The sequence below is a fragment of the Schistocerca serialis genome, chromosome 4, assembly GCF_023864345.2.
Source record: "Schistocerca serialis cubense isolate TAMUIC-IGC-003099 chromosome 4, iqSchSeri2.2, whole genome shotgun sequence".
Lineage (NCBI taxonomy): Eukaryota > Metazoa > Arthropoda > Insecta > Orthoptera > Acrididae > Schistocerca > Schistocerca serialis.
In genome coordinates this window covers 649,288,008-649,306,236 of record NC_064641.1, presented here as the reverse complement: position 1 = coordinate 649,306,236, position 18,229 = coordinate 649,288,008, and the positions used below count along the sequence as shown (strand labels likewise).

General features: G+C 37.3%; 1 protein-coding gene across 6 annotated transcripts in view; it reads right to left on the bottom strand.

The window, feature by feature from the left end:
- Window positions 1-18,229, bottom strand: part of LOC126475512 (mucin-3A-like) — a 217,488-nt gene that overhangs the window by 140,414 nt on the left and 58,845 nt on the right. For 4 of the 6 annotated variants that reach the window (XM_050103432.1, XM_050103433.1, XM_050103430.1 and 1 more), the window contains exons 4-6: window positions 13,316-13,399; window positions 6,252-6,356; window positions 2,188-2,649 (exon numbers count right to left, since the gene is read on the bottom strand). In XM_050103432.1, the coding sequence (XP_049959389.1) occupies window positions 2,188-2,649; window positions 6,252-6,356; window positions 13,316-13,399 (651 nt within the window). The remainder of the gene's footprint in view (window positions 1-2,187; window positions 2,650-6,251; window positions 6,357-13,315; window positions 13,400-18,229) is intronic. The other 2 variants (XM_050103431.1, XM_050103434.1) reach the window with 2 other exon arrangements.

The following is an 18,229-nucleotide window of genomic DNA, read 5'->3' as shown; positions in this document are numbered from 1 at the left end:
GATAGAGTTAAAAAGTAAGAGATTAGCATAAACACACATCTGCAGATGAATGGTGGATGATGTATAGGCATACTGAAAAATTCGAAATTTGCTTTCGCTTTTGTATTCTTACTCTTTTCCCAGATTTAGAATAAATGTTCTTCCTCTCACATAATTAGACAGACTACCAAATGCTTGCCTCTGCAGCCATTTCAGCAGTCAGAGAGGGAGTCTTTGCACTAAATCTAGAAAAAGAGCAGCAGTGTGAATGCTAGTGTCTATGTCTCACCAGTCATTCATCTGTGCGTGAGTAGTGGGTCTTACTCAATTTTGTTTTTTGTAGTTTCTGTTTATATCTTCTTACTAGTAGATTGTTAAAGGAAATAAACATAGTTTCAGGTTATTTGTGAAATCAAACTTTATGTAATATTGCAAGTAGGAACTATCCCTTTCCTAACATTTTATAATTTCATGTGAGTGCTGAATGAATGTGAACAAATACATAACTGACACATCACTATATTATTGAATGTGTGTAGATGACAGGCACTGAACACATCACATGACAGAGAGTATCCCCATTGTCAATATTTGAAAGTTTATTGTCATCTTTGTTTCCCGTTATCCACCATCAAGGTAGTACTTCTCTACTTTCGGCCGTCTTTCCACCATTCTTCTGTAACTATTTTGTTTCAGTCCAGATTCCTTCTTCTTATACTGGTCTTGATCAAATCAATCCACTTTGCTCTGGATTTCCTTTTTGTTCTGAAACTAGGCCTCCATCATTTGTTTTGACATTCCTTTCATTCTGTTTACATGTCCAAACCATTTTAACCTACTCTTCTCGAATACATCATTCAACTTTCCTAATTCAATTTCCTTCATTTCATCTTCATTTCTCACTCTGTCTCTCCTTATTTTTCCTAAAGTTCAACTTTGTAATTTCATTTCACTAGTTTGGATGCATATATCAGTATGGCTGTACAGTATGTTTTTTACTTATGTACGTTTCATTGGCAGCTCCCTTTCCCAGACTAAGCTCCTCATACCCTTGCAAAATGCATTGCTCTGTTACAACTCTGTCTAATTTCAGCCTCCACCTTTGCATTCTGTATTATCTCATTTCCTAAATTATTCAAGCTGTCCACGATTTCAATTTCCTTCCTTTTAATGTTACTTGTTCATTTCCCTCCTGCATCTTCTCTGGTTGCCACCATAATCTTACTTTTGTACATAGGGCATTTCATGCCTCATTTCCCAACTTTTTCATTTAGTATGTCCAATTGCTCTTGTACATCCTTTCTGTTAATTTCCCACAACACAACATAAGCAGTAGGTAGCAGTAACTTCATCTCCCTTCTTCCATAAGCAACTTTTGTCTGTTTTACTATTTCATCCATCACCACGAAAAACAATAATGGAGACACCACACTTGTCTACTTCCCACAAAATTCCTAAACCAATCAGTTCTTCCTACACAAGTCCTGTATGACTTCTGAATAATCTCTCTTATTGGCAGTGGAGAGGGGGTGCAGGAGGGGGGGAATCAATTTCTTTGTTGTAAAATATGTACCAGGGAAGGTATGGCATTGGCTAATCTGGAATTGCTACTGAACATCACATTTGTAGGCAGTAAAAAGTTGCTATGACTGCCTCATCACTCATTCAACTAACAAAGTAAATTCCATATACTCAAACACATGTAAAACAATGACACTAATGTACAAATCACAAGTGCAAAAACAATTTGCAGCCAGCATCTAGAATAATATGTTTCTGTACAATATCAACATTCACAGTCAGCACCATATACCTACTGATCTGAGTACTGTAGAATCGTCCTTCAAAGCAAGAGGTATATGAAACTACTTTGCAGATTAAAAATGTGTGCCAGACTGAGATACAGACTTGGAACCTTTGCCTCTGCCGTGAAAGAAAAACGTCCCAAGTTTGTATCTGTCTGACACATAATTTTAATCTACAAGGAAATTTCGTATCAGCATATGTTATGCTTAAGAGTGAAAAATTCATTCTGGAAGAATTACATTCTATTCACTGTTATGCAAAACAAGCAAACTTTCAGTACATTAACTTATAACTTCACAAGACACCTTTTATTTTGCATGTATTTATTTTAGTAATTTGTTTTTATTTATGACTTTATTGTAACAGTTAGTTGTTCGAGATTACCAACATACAGGTACTTACCAGAACCCTCGAAATCAAGCCTCTAATACTCAGCGGGGGTGATGGTGATGTTGCTGGTTGTGGCAAGAATCTTTCTGTGGTTACTCTAGCACTAGTAGTTACTCTTTCTTTCATCATTGGCACTGATGATAAAAGTGTGCTACCAATCCTTTCAACTGTGGATAGTTTGCTTGTTGATTCACTTGCACTGATCACTGGGGTTGTCATCTCTTGTGGATTACTGATGCCAGATAGAATGGTAGCAGCAGTCTCAAGTTTAGGTACTCCACGCAATATGTTATCTGTGATCTGGGATATAGTCATGGTTGATGATGACAATGGTAATGTTGCTTCAGTACTGCTCACAGTTGATGAAGGGACTGTCTGAGCATTTGTTTGTATGGGCAACTGTGTAGCAATGTTCAGTTTTTCAGTTTTTGTTGAGGATATGCCATTGTCGGTGGTCTTTTCAACAAGATTTTGCTGTCAATATAATGAAGAGGATTGTTTTAGAAAAATTAAAGATTCAGTTATACATTTAGTAAAGATAAATGATTTAATGTTTAAAGAGTACAAATTGTTTTAACTCATTCTTTTAGCCCTTTTTTATAATTTTTTTTTTCAAAGTTTAATCCCCACTGAACCAAAGCAAAGTGTTATCTATCAGTACATCCTTATCACATTTTAAATCATTACATCCCATGCTAAGGGATCAGTTTAACAGCCACTGTTTTATCACAAGTAGTGCTTTTTATAGATGATGACTAGCTATTGTGTTAATAGTTACAGTAGTATCTGAAGGTTATTCTAATCACACATTTTTATATTAAACAGTATGGAAAGTATAGATTACTACTCACCATGTAAAGGAGACACTTATTCACAGACAGAGACACAATGAAAGAGACTTACAAAATATTAAAACTTCCTGGCAAAGTCCTTCTGCAGTAGAAAAAACACACACATTCAAACAAGCACAGCTCTCTCTCTCTCTCTCTCTCTCTCTCTCTCTCTCTCACACACACACACACACACACACACACACATGGCCACTATGTCAGGGAGCTAGAACTGGGATCCCAGTGGACAATGGATTGCTGCTTTCTCAGATGCAGTCACAGTCAGGTCCAAGCACTCTGAGACAGTGGTCATCTGTTTGTGAGCTGTACTTGTGTGAATTTCCTTGTGTGTGTTTTCTACTGTAGAAAAAAGACTTTATCCAAATGTTTTAATATTTTAGCAGTCTTCTCCATTGTGCCTTTCTGCAACTCAACACCTCCTCTACATGGTGAGTAGCGATCTATCCTTTCACATTGTTGTTGTTCAATCCTGGACTTCCCAATGTTTAATAAATTCAAACAAATATGAACTGCTGTCATGTGAGTTTTGGCCATCACCAGGTGTATATTAAAAATTTTAGATACTTTCTTTTTAATGCCACATTGATTTTTTCTTATCTTCCTACAAATTCTTGTACATAAAGCTTCATGTTGATGATAAATTTCACCACTATCTCACCTCTTTTACAGAATCGTTTACCAATTCAATGAGTTATTTTATTTGAAAACATTGTCTTTAAACTTTTCCTTCCATTCACATCTGACACTTAACACATAACAGACTGCAACGGAATATGAGTACACTGTACCATACTGCTATGTTGCTTGTTGTTTTATTAAATTTGATCAAAGGCAATGTCAGCTGGATGTTCACTTAAATATTTGCAGTGAAATCAGCTGTCATAAACATACTTGTTTACTTGCTAGTGTTTTCAAACAAACCCTCCTGGCTCTCCTTATCTCAGGGTCTACAATATGACAACCACACAAATTGTATTATGAAAGATGCTCATTCACTGTATTCAGAAAGCAGACACTAAATGCATATTTGTTGTCACACTTGCAGTTTGGCTTCAGGAAAGTTTCAGTAATATGAAATTAATTTATTCTTTATGAATGCGGCACTTACACCATTCAGTGAAAAAAGGCATCTCAATGTACATAAAATGGTATATTCTTGCTTGATTGTAGCTCTGTAGAATTAAATGAAAGTTTATCAAATGTTCCATTCAAATTAAAATATTTGAGCAAAATGTTTTCCCAGCATTAATGAACTGTAAACAAATATGAATCTAAGTGAAATGCTGAAAAGCTTGGGGTAATGCAATATTATGTTCTTGATTCACTGTATTTCTTATTATATATATCAATGATATTCCACAAATGGAAAGTCCATGATGGAATAACAACAAAATGAAAATGGAATAACAACAAAATGAAAAGGATAGCCACCACATAGAGGAGGTGCCAGGACACAGATGGGCATAATGAAAAAGACTGCTAAGTATTTAAGTTTCTGGACAAAAAAAGTCTTCAAAACACACACACACACACACACACACACAGAGAGAGAGAGAGAGAGAGAGAGAGAGAGAGAGAGAGTCACGAAAGCATAACACACACACATGGCCACTGTCTCTGGATGCTGTGGCCCAAGTGACTGAAGACAGTGGCTGTATGTGTTTAAGTTATGCTTGTGTGGATACATGTGTGTGTTTTCTGTTTCAGAAAAAGTACTTTTTTTAGCAAAACCTTAAATGTTTAGCAGTCTTTTCCACTGCACCCACTTGTGACTTGGCACCTCCTCTATGTGGTGAGTAGCAATTAGCCTTTTATTTTGTTGATCTTCCACTAAGCAATATACTTTTTTGAATTCCTGTGTTGCCTTGTACATTATGCTACAAAATGGAATCTAGTTTGCAACTAATGGGATACATACGAAGCATTTAAACTTTTTTTTATATCTCACTTACTTGTTACAAGGCAATCACATTGTACATCTGACTTTCCCTACAGTGATCAGTTACATACAGGATAATTTTCTGAGTTTTTATGCCAACACTTGTACTTCTCATCAGCAGACATTTCACTGGCACAAATGCAAAGCATTGGCAAAGTGTAGTGGGTAACATGATGTTACCACAGACAAGTACAGTATTAACATGTAGGTTGACTATCAACAATTTCTTGTTAATGTTTAGATACAAATATCATTAATTTGTTTTCTTTGATATTTTGGTTTGGGGAAATGGAGAATATGTAAGTAACACAGTTTACATTGAATTCATACAGGTCACCATACCAGCAACAGTAAATATATATATATGGCTGAGGATAAATGAATAGTTGCATTTAAGGTTAAATTGATAGCAGCTATGAATGATATTCTACTTGGCAAATCTTGCGTAATGGGATCTGATGACAATCAGCATGGGTCTGATAACAGCCAAAGGTGAACAAGATCCACTTCTGTATGTGCTGAAGTAACACTTGGGGTTCTGTATACATTTGGAATCAAAAGAACAAAACACAATGCTAACAGGGACAGCAGCTGAATTAGAATTGTGAACTGTGCTTCATGTTATACATTTCAGTCAATAGTTCTAGCTCATAATGTTACTACATGCTAACACAACTCCCATCTCTGGTGACAGTATAATTCTGGTAATGCTTATACACCTGCTGCAGATCACTATTCTTTGATAACGCAGGTCACTGGTGCCAGGAAAAATTGTACAATGAAAAGTCATTTACTAGAAAATTATCCACAGCTATGAAAATCTGCATAATTCGCCACATTAGAACTTCTTCATACTAACTTTTTCTTGAAATAATATCACGAAGAAAAAAATTACCAGTAGTGCTATTGGCTCACTTTTAGTTGATAATTAAGGAATTAATTCCATCAAAGAAACTGCATTCTCAAGTTGGTGTGTTTCTACAAAATTGCTATGTGGCCTTGCATAATTTTAATCCTTCAAAATGTGAGTCACTCATATTTAAAACTTATTCCTGACAAATACAACAGTCTTATGCTCTCATAATTGTATTTGTTACACATTAAAGTAGACAGTTAACTTTGTGTTTATAGCATAATTTTAAACCCATAGTTCCTGTGGCACTCATGCAAAAATTATCAAAAGAAGTAAAATATCATGCAGTTAACATCATTCTCTTCATTTTGTACCATACTCATGCACAAACATGCATTAAACTGAAATTAATAACAATGAAAATGAAACTTACCTTCTCAGTAACTGGTTTCCATTTATATACTATCTTTGTCGTGCTGGAAGTTGCTGGTTCAGGTGTAACAATGAACAGGGGGATAGATGTTGATGTTGAAATTTCCTACAGTAATTTAAGACTGTTACTCAACAAATTAGATACATCACATAACAAAAAGAAATTAGAAAGCAGATGAAATAAGAGGAAAGACAGCAGGTGGTCAAAGTACAGAAATATAAAAACACTTTAATCACTTTTTAATTATTACAGTATTTCAGTGGAATCTGATACGTGTGTCCTACCCTTAGAGCACTTCTGCTTATTACTTCGTTTTTGAGCCATGAAGAATTTTTGAAATGCACAATATACCATATTATTCCAGATGATGAGCCACCAACAGGGCAATTCAGAAGGATCCCTAGTGCAATCTGAGATTTTTAAAGCTAAATCAATCAGTTACGACAAAGAGTTATCGGCACAAATATCCAATCTGATCTTTGTAGGAATCAACCTACTTCTTACACTTGCCACGGTGTGCAAAAGAAGAAAATTTCTAATTTTTTCACCACTAAATATATAAATAGAGTAGATTTGGATATCAGTATAAATGTAACACAGTTAGAAATAATGAAATACTGATAGAACAATGAGACACTGCAGACTGTCTATAAAATAAATTTTATATAAACATTCTGTAATACACAAACATTATATACTGCTGTTATGGAAGTTGCTGAAATGAGCAAGCTTCCTACAAAACTGAATTCACTGGCCATATACAGTATTTGCAAAATGAAGTGAACAGTCATATGTATGACTGTTGGTTTCTGTGCCATGATCTTCAACTCGTGATTAACAATTTTCCTAATTTTTTGTCTGCTTGAGTAGATGGTATTGTCAAAGATCCACCCCACATTGCTGGTGGCAGACAAGAGTTGAGCTTATGTACAAAGATTAGCCTATATGTGCCTGTTGCATCTGGTTGTAATGCTATGGATCTCTCTTTCCTACCTGCGATGGTCATTCACTGTAGCACGGGAATCCAGGATCAATTTACCTCGAGGCTTTCTTCTTTCTTGTTGAAGCTTTTGCGACATTTGTGAATTTCTGTGGCTTCTCTAAACAGATGGGTATGGTAACTCTTCTTCACAGTGAGAACCTGTGTGACAGCAAATTTTAATATGTGGTTGGTTACACAGTATGTGCTCTGCAGTTGCCAATTTCTCCACTTGCCCCAACCAGCAATACCATTTTGATTTGATAATTCTGGTACTGATGGATCATCCAGTCATTGCAACACAGGCTTTCCTAAATGTACATGGTATGTGGTATATTCCCAACATTGCCAGAGGGTCCCTTTTATCCCTTTCCTCTCTGATTTTCTTGGTCCATTTTGGAAATATTTTACATGCTCTGTTCACGCAATATATGGACAATTCTGCCCATAAGCCCAAGAATGTATGGCAGGAAAGCTGTACCCAACATTTCTCCATCTAGTGTGTCACTTTGAAAAGTGTTAGGTTATGCGAAACTTCTTATGCAACTGATGGAGTACCCACTGCCCCTTAGAACAAACTCCAGATGTTGCCCCTCGTGTCTGAGGTGCTGCAGCTCACATGTCCATCTAATACACATAACAATCATATTAATATATTATAAGCATATGACTTTTTGCCTTAGGTGATGATCTGACAGTTTGTTCAGATATGAGTCCATGTGTGTTTGTTTTCAGAACACAGTGTGGTCCAAGTTCTCACCATTCTTGTAAGCAGCACTTCTAGAAAAGACAGAAGTTGATCCTTTGCTATCTCAATAGTAAATTTTATGTTGGCATAGACACTGTTCAGACGTCTTAGAAATTCACTGAGCTGATCCTCGCCACATTTCCCAACGACAAAGGTGTCACTTATGTAACTTTACCGCATCTTAAGTTTACAGGGTGCCAAGTCCAGTGTCATCATTAACTAAGCCAGAAAAGAGAAATGATTAATACACTTGTAACATGTGCTAGATGAATACATGAGCTGCAGCACCTCAGATGTGATGAGCAACTCTTGGAATGCAATCTGAGGAGCAGTGGACACTCCATCTGCTGCATAATAAGTACCTTATTTTCCAGACTATAAGACGGTATGAACTATAAGATGCACCTTAATTTTTAAGCAATTTTTTAAGAAATAACATTTTTACCAATTTTATTAGTAGATTGCAGCCAGACTAAAAAAAATCTTAGTTTATAAAACTGAACTGACATTTAAAATCCTGAAAATTATCATCTTCTTGTTTTGGTCATCTTGTATTCATCCTCTATTTACACATTTAGTCTTCCTTTTTTTTCAGTCTTCTTTACTAGGCCTTCAATCACAAATGGTTTTTTCTGGTGGTGGAGAGCCACTGCTGCTCTGTTTCCATGTTCTTCTGCACAAGCTATTACTTTCAATTTATAGCCCAGATAATTTTTTTAATCATAAAACTAGCTACTAACAAAAATATTTCACTGTTACTGATAACACAAATCATTTTAAATTCAAGTTCACTGGCACTGTAGACTGCAAAGACACATCACAGGCTAGACAGTGTTCTGGGTTTGTGATGGCAGAGTGGGAGGAAGACAGTGCTAGCAAGCTTGTGAATCCCCGCGACTCATGTTCGTTGCAAACATGGTGTGAGACTGATCACATAATAAAATTTGCTGACACAGAAGTTCTCACTGTGAAGAGGAGCTACAATGCCCACTTCTTCAGGGCAGCCACAGAAATTCACAAACATGGCAACAGTTTCAGCAGGAAAGAAGAAAGCCTCAAGACAAACAGATCCTGAATCTCCATGCTGCTGCAAATGGCAGTTGCAGGTAGAAAGAGGAGAACCATAGTGATAATGACCAGGGGAAAGCCCTCAGACTTTAGCGCAATAGGTTCATATCTCAGCCCATTGTATCGACTCCAGTTTGCCACTGGCAATGGAGTATGAATCTTTCACAACATCAACCATGCGTGCTGGCAAAACATAAGAAAATTTGCTAACAAATGTTGGCTGAAGATCCTGAAATATAAGCCAACAGGCAATACATAAATGAGCGCCACAAAAGACTCAATAATTTAGTCATATGTATGTTCAGTTCAGAAAAAATATTACATGAACATGAAATAGGAAACATCCTGAGTAAGATCTTGCACATCTTTCAAAAATGTACCCTCTAGTTACTTAATGTGACCACCTCTCAAAAGCTTGAATAACCATCTTTTGCAGCATAGACCACTGTGAGATGTACAGAAAAAGAGTCAGTAAGGTTCTGAAAAGTACCAACAGGCATGTGGAGTGATGCCAACTCCACTGCCGTGGCCAGTTGTGCTAGGTTTCTTGACTGAGAATCCACTGCAAGAACAGCCCAATCAAGCTGGCCCCACAAATTCTAGATTTGGTTTAACTCTGGGGAGTTTGGTGGACAAGGAAGTTTGGTAAATTCATCCTAGTGCTCATCAAACCATGCACATTCAATGCAAGCAGTGTGACACTTTGCACTGTCCTGCTGGTAGATGCCATTGCACTGAGAAAAACCAAACTGCATGTAGAGGTGGTAATGGTCCCCAAGGATAGATGCATACTTGTGTTGATCACTGTACCTTCCAAAATGACATGAAAAGTTTACAAACTCAGCCATTTTGGAAAAAATTCCATCCCTGGCCCAAAAGCCAATGACAGTACCCTTTTGAACATCAGATAAATCGCCCCACTCCCAAATTACAACAACAACTGCACTGTTTTCTGCATCCCACAGACATGCTTTGTACATCATCCACTACTACTGCTGCTGCCTCCTGCTTTCTGTGAGTAGTTATTGCACACTGATGTCAAACATAGGTAGTTATTGCACACTGATGTCAAACATAGGTAGTGGTCACATTAATGTGACTGGACGATGTACTTAAATATTTCAAGAACTTAGTCCCAATAAAGAATATAGCTATGCCTTTCTTGTTTCTCTTTTCATTCAGTTACACTTCATTCTACAAATAACAATAAGGAGAAGAACATTAACAAATACAGAACTAATTAAAAATTATGAGTTGTGTATTGCATTTTATTCTGAAGTCGAGTAAAATAGATTTAAAAGTGTCTCATTAAGCAAAGTACTTGTTTTACTTTATTTACACTTAAAATAAATGCGAATGAACTTCTTTTCTAAGAGACAAAAGGGATATTGCCTGAAAAAACTGCTTGTTCATCTCTTATATTGTTCTTTTGTGATTTTTTAATTGTAAGAATACTTGTAAAAGGGGAAAAATGTGTATATGATTTTACATACAATGCTGTGAGATACAGCACCAAATAATTTCTGCATATTTGGCTTCACCAAACACTAATTTTTGCCATGACAAACTGGTGCCTTGTCTTGAAGAAAAAATGAAGTGTATGGGTAATGTACATTTATATACTTTTGCGACAGCAGTCGATTTTTATAAATTTCTTTTGGGTCAGAGACAGCTATAAAATGATATACCAACATTTCAGCCACTACTGTTAGTGCTAATACAACTGTACATCATTTTAAAACATGCTGCAGTCTTCAAACAAGAAGAAATTTGTGGATACATGAGTAATTAATAACTGTCTTCAGATAAAATAAATAAATTTAAAAAATAATCAAAGCATGATACACCACATGCTCCAAGAAAATTTGAAACTATGAAAATAATCCATACTAAAGCTGCTACTTTCTTCTCACTTTAAATTCTCAGCAAATATTCTCTCCATACGACACCTAAAACTACTTTTGCAAACACAATTTAACCTCTTTCCTTCCTTTCTACAAAATGTCTATATTTGCAAGTCTGCGTATGTGCAGTACATCATCTGGCATCCAGTCATCTCATATCACCCTACACTGTTCTTTAAATACTGGGTTGTATATATTGTTAACGTCAAACAATGATTTCCACAAGGGAAGAAAAAAATTTCTTTGCTTCTCACAGAAACTTTATTAACTAAATTGCAATTTTGCTTTCATTATGTTGGTACTGTTGCACAATGACATAAGCGAGATGATAACTTTATTCATTAAATAATTTTTGTGGACCTAGCTTTCAACAGTTAACATGTTATGTATGTTTCAATCAATACTAAACTGGATGACCATGATGTTGAACAATTCATTTTTCAATGGCAAATCACAAATGTAAATTCATCCAAAGTTGGACAATATTTATGAGGAAGCTGCTACATCATTTTCACCACTTATGAAATGGATGGTCCTGCTGAACATTGTGCACATGAATTAAATCTCAAAACTGCAATCACAGATAATAACATTAATAAAATTCACAATATTATACTGAAACATCTAGAACTAAATGCGTGTGAAACAGCTGAGGCCATATCAGCACAAAGAAAAGGTACATTTTATGTGGAGATTTAACTACGAGAAAGCTTTGTGTGACTAAAAGCAAATGTGAAAATAATGTACTTGGCAATGTATGAACTGTTTTAAAAAGATTTCTGTAGATTTTATGTTTCACTTTGACACTATGGATGGATTCACCAATTAAGACATCAAAGAAGTGCTGGAAGCCTGTATCCTTGTACCAAAGAAGACAAAATTTATTTTATCTGCCAGAATAGTTATGATCACTTTTATATGGAATGCAAAAGGGGCTTTTTTATTGATTACCTTACAAAAGGTAAAACAGTAGCTGGTGAACACTACAAGTCTTCGACTAACTGAACGAAAAATATGAGTAGAGGCCCTGAACACAAAGGAAAAATAACCATCTTTCCTCAGGACAATGGATCTGCTCACAAAAGTACTTTGGAAATGAGAAACTGGGTTTCTGCAAGGATTCTTTCATCAACCATGGCGTCCTCAGACCCCCTATCTAAGTTCACATCTGGAAAAATTGGTAGCTGGGAAATATCAGTTGTCTGATGGCAGCAGTAGGTAAGTATTTTGCGGAACTTACTGAGAAGCATTAGAGTTGTGGATGTTGCACAGTAGAAAGAGTTGATCCACAATTGGCTAAAAAGAGCAGTATATCAGAAAATAAGTGCATATTTCATGTAAAACACATTTTCTTTCACTTACAGGCTGAGCATTTGCTCTCTCTCATATCACTCAACCCTCAGTAAATTGTACAGTACCTACAACTTTCATTTTCTTTCAGATTAAACAAATAAGATATCTGGGCCCAAACTCTGTCTGCTATTTGATCTGGATGACAAAAGGTCACAGAAAAAAGAAATAAAAAGAGAAATGGAGGAGCTAAGAAAAGAAACTGAACATTCATTGGTGTGATCAACAGACAAAAACACATCAATGGCCAGGAATGAGTGGCCAACAATGTAATCCTTTCACTGACAAAACTGTAAACAAAATAAACTAAACTGCAAGAAAAGACACATAATAAAAGAACTAAACAACTGCTATTTCATTCTTATTAAATTTGATCATCTCTGGTCAGTGTATCTGCTACGAACTTTAAAAGCAGAACAGAAAGTTGTAATTTAATGGTCCATTTATTACACTGTCAATCTTTCGTTTACTAAAAGACTGCATTACAACCTGCCAGATTTCAATATTTGTGACAGTTATCACAAACAACAGAAGGAGAAGGATCTTGGCACAAAGTCAGTTCTCAAGTCGAGTTAATATCGTAGTTTAAAATTTTACTGAGATCATCATACTGAAGGAATTTATAAAATGCAGTAACTGTGGCAATAAAATATGGTAGGAGAATAAATGTTCATGAGTGTATGTAATTACACATTCAGTACTGTGTGTGATAGACCAGTTGAAACAAATTCTTGAACAGAACTTCTCTCTGTGTAATTATTTAACCAATTCAAGAGTCCTAAATGTGTATTTACTTTCAGTTTCATTATTTACATGAATTGTCTTCTCTAGTAGTCCCTGAAGGATCATCACACTCTGGCAATAAATGTAGCGGAAAAAAAAAAAATTCTTGTTACATACATCTTCTTAAGCTGGTCAGATACAGACCAACAATTATTCAGACTCACTGTAATATATTAATGTCAAACTCTGGTACTTAATATGCACATACAATAATGTTAGTAAAATAACTCACAGCAAAAAGAGAGTTGCTGGTAATGTAGTGGAACTTGGGCTTCTCACTCGTGGAGCTGGACCAATAGTTGCTGTATTTGGAGCCCTGTATAAATCATAGCTTGGTAATTTATCATGCAGTGTTTACTGCTTCTTTTCAAAAAGTTGAAGTAAAAGTAGAGAAAGTAATATTAAAACACTTGAGATGGAATGGCTTCACCTACTTACCTATGCCCAAAATAAGAGCAACACTTACATGGCTTTTTATACAAGTTGCCCTTTCCCCAAGCACCTATTCTTATCAAACTTTCTGTTGCCTGGTTCTTACTTTTTATTTCTGTCAAAATGAAATCTTTTAAAAGACCAAAATTTCTAATTTATATGACTGCAAACATTCCTCCAAATGTTTTTGTTTAAGTAACTTATTTTTTCCCTTTGACGTTTCATCTATGTTATCTTCACTGCACTCTGATTTCAACTATTGATTATTAGCTTAATATAAAAAAGGACCAAAACATTTTTGCACCACCTACATATTTGCAAATGTCTGTGACCTTGTATTCAAGGTGAGCAGGTAACGAAAGAGTAATCAAAACCTGCTACTGTGTGACATTCCATACCACATTTCTCTACCTCGTGTATTGTAACACACGAGTTCGCCTTGATATGCTGTCCACACAGTAGTCAAGATGTTGCTGCCCAAGCCTAAGCCACTCATTGACAGATGCCATACTGAGGTCATCCAGAGTGTGAGGAGGGTTGGTACCTGCAATGATGCACTGCAGGTTTCAGCTAGGCCCAATAATACTCAGTTGGGTCCGTATTAGCAGATACTTCAGGCCATTCCATTTGACTGATTCCTGAATAAAATGCTCAGCTTTCAACAGCTGTCACCGTCATCAGAAGTAAAAAATGCACTAAACACCAGGGCAGTCACAGTGCTCTATTTATACAGGTATGATAACAGCATCTGGGACTTACACAGAGGGTCGGGAGGGTTAATAGGCAGGTCATAGCAGCTCCTGTCTGCTGCAGGACTGGGTAACAGCAGGTGGCAGAAGGTGCTGACACCACGTTCGAATCTGACACCCTCACCTTCCAATAAGTGTCAAGCATCTGTCTCTGCTTCTACTAAATATTCAAAGCCTGCAACCATGCCCTACTAACTGGTTACCCCTGATCTCAGTTAAAACTGTTGTTGTTTATTCTAATCTCAGTCACCTCCTATAATGAAACCACAACATTATGACGCATGAGGCAGGACTCTTCCCTTTTTAAATTCACAAGAATACTCAACCACAGCTGATTTTTCAAGCACCCTTTGTTTAATGTGATGTATTTTCTCAGCACAGCATACATCAACAGTGCAAATAAATTGGCCCATGTAGATACAGCTGCGTTTTCAAGAACACCATACGCACCAGGCATTCACAGGCCTACGTTGTCTTTAATGGACCATAAAATCTCTTCTTCTAATAATTTCCGGGTATGCAGCCGGATCCCATCGACATTCTGCCACGATATTTCGGCCCAGAGACGTCCGGCCATCATCAGGTGAGTACACAACTACTGAAGAGCCCAGGTGCAGTCGCGGTATTTATGCCGAATCTCGCGCATGTGAAATGTACTGGCATCCTACAGCGCATGCGTCAGCTGTTGACATGCGCAGCATAGCCGAGTTGTACGTGCTGCCCTCGGTGGTGGAAATAAAGGTTCATCTAGTCATTGAGTATCAAATGACACTGTCGATTCCACTGTGATTGTATAATTTTAATAACAGGATTCCAATTTTTATCCAGCTGAAAGCTGTAGGATGCCAGTACATTTCACATGCGCGAGATTCGGCATAAATACCGCGACTGCACCTGGGCTCTTCAGTAGTTGTGTACTCACCTGATGATGGCCGGACGTCTCTGGGCCGAAATATCGTGGCAGAATGTCGACGGGATCCGGCTGCATACCCGGAAATTATTAGAAGAAGAAATACGCCGGGAAAATTTCAGAAGTCACATAAAATCTCTTGTCTTGGAGGTGCCCCAAAATACTGGTAATACTGGTCTCAGTCCATGTCTCTACAGCACACATTGTATCTTGCTTGTCACTGGCCCGTGGTATGGAAAGAACATAGACACCTTGGGCTTTTCTGCCAATTCATGAGGCATCTTTTGTGAAAAGTACATTAAAGCAACTGCAATGTCTCCCATTCCGTAATTCAGACAGTAGATGGTCATTGTCAAAAATAATCTCTGCTCTGTGTGCCTATGTGTTCATGATCATTTTCTTGTGTACCGGATGGTGAGAACTATTTGCCTTCAAATACAAGTCAGTGTGTATTCATTTTCTGTTGGTTTCCAATCTTTACAGTAAATGTAATGTTGGGATGGGCATCATTAATGTGATGAACACACTGCTGCAGTGGATTTTCACAGTGTGGCCCTACCAGGAAAGTACTGCCAACACACTGTAGAAAGGAAATTGTATGCACTGTCATAGAGTCAGAATTTTCTCCATGAAGATGTCTGCAACAGCCAGAGACAGTGGGGATCTCATCGTTGTACCACATGTCATCTTATTACATTCATCATGGTACAGGCAGTACATTGTCATTAAGGTGTAGAGGAACGACCTGATGATCAAAAATAGAAACTTTAGGGACACCCTGTGGTCTTGTACTGGCACCCATGTAAAAAGAAACACTACAGTCAAACTAACCTTTATGTTGTTTTAGTCTACCTTCACTTTCTTGAGTTTATCAACAAACGTTTTCAAATTAACAGCATGCCGTTTGCAATGTTCTAGTTTGGGTGTTAGTAATGCTGCTAGATGTTTTGCAGGTTTATAGGAAGATGAACTGACTGCACTAACAATGGGCCTAAGAGAGTATCTTCCCTGTGTATCTGGTACGTCTGGCAGCATGTGGCATTAGTTTCTTCACCACATGCTTGTGCATCTTCATTTTCAAAGACAAGCCCATCACCAAAGCATTAACTACAAGGATGGACAGCAGACAGGAAGATCCTGTCCTCCATATTGCACAGCCCTAAAATTGCCCTTAACAGCAATGAGAGGTGTCCAACGCATATACATGATATCAGCATAAAACATGAGTGACCCTCTTCTCTCCTACAACAGGAGTGACCCACCTCTCTGATGAACATATGGGCTGCATACTTGAGATGCATAATGGTAGTTGGTTGTCTCCGTACACTTCTACAATTTTTTTATGTCATGTGACTAGGGCCTCCCATCAGGTAAACCATTCGCTGGGTGCAAGTCTTCCGATTCGACACCACTTCAGCGACTTGCGCGTCGAACTTCTACAATTATTACTAGGCAATAGCCAAGTTCTACACTGCTTGATGATGAAAACCAACATCATTAATCCAGGTGTTCTCTTGACCACCTTCTTCACATAACACAGTGCTTTGGGGTTTGTACAGTTATTTATAAAGCACATCTATAGGCTTCATTGGCTGTATGGAAATGTTTGAGCACTGCCTGAGTCAACAGTCCTGCCAGATAACTCCAAAAAGGTAGCAGGCAGTTCTACTGCTTCATTGTGGGGTGCTCACAAGCCATAATTTGTGTGTAGCAGTCACCAGCTGTTATTGTTAACCACAAGCCACCACTATAAGACGCATCTTAAATGTGACATGTATCACAACAGTGGTTGCCATGTTGTATGGAAATTCGGTGATCAACTTTTCCTAATGAATGTTCTTGCCAGAAAGTGACAATGTGAGCATAACCCAAGTTTGAAAAGACCCTTTGAGGAACACTGTACACAAACTGCATTGCTCCATTCACAACTGGAGACATATGCAACTCCACTGAGAATACAGGTTTAGTTAGCTTTACCTCCATTACATAGGTCACTGTACATAGGGATTTCTTGTGCTAAAAAACTATTGAAAAAGAGATCATAAGGATGGTGCAAAATGTTTTTTCAATTACTTTTTTTTGCTATGAGGAAAGGAGTTTCATATGTAAATGTACCTTTTCACTAAAAAATAAAAATAACAAGAGAGAAAGATAAGCAATGAAATGAGCAACGTGAAATAGAATGTTAGAAGTGTGCATTTACATATTTGTACTGCATGGGCTTTAAACACATTAGGAAAAGTAGTATGGGGAGCCAAGCTACCTAAACGAATTACACAGGCCTGCTATGAATGAGCTAGAGTAAAATTATTAGTATTCAAGATGTGTTTATGAGGACAATACAAAACAAAATTGACAATATAAAACAAAATTCTAAAACCACATGAATTGGTTATTTGCTATAGTAGAATTACTTGGGAGCAATCAAGTAATATCACAAGGCTAAAAAGGAATAAAAAGAGAGAAAGAAAGTAAAGGCATGTACAGGGTGTTTCAAAAATGACCGGTATATTTGAAACGGCAATAAAAACTAAACGAGCAGCGATAGAAATACACCGTTTTTTGCAATATGCTTGGGACAACAGTACATTTTCAGGTGGACAAACTTTCGAAATTACAGTAGTTACAATTTTCAACAACAGATGGCGCTGCAAGTGATGTGAAAGATATAGAAGACAACGCAGTCTGTGGGTGCGCCATTCTGTACGTCGTCTTTCTGCTGTAAGCGTGTGCTGTTCACAACGTGCAAGTGTGCTGTAGACAACATGGTTTATTTCTTAGAACAGAGGATTTTTCTGGTGTTGGAATTCCACCGCCTAGAACACAGTGTTGTTGCAACAAGACGAAGTTTTCAACGGAGGTTTAATGTAACCAAAGGACCGAAAAGCGATACAATAAAGGATCTGTTTGAAAAATTTCAACGGACTGGGAACGTGACGGATGAACGTGCTGGAAAGGTAGGGCGACCGTGTACGGCAACCACAGAGGGCAATGCGCAGCTACTGCAGCAGGTGATCCAACAGCGGCCTCGGGTTTCCGTTCGCCATGTTGCAGC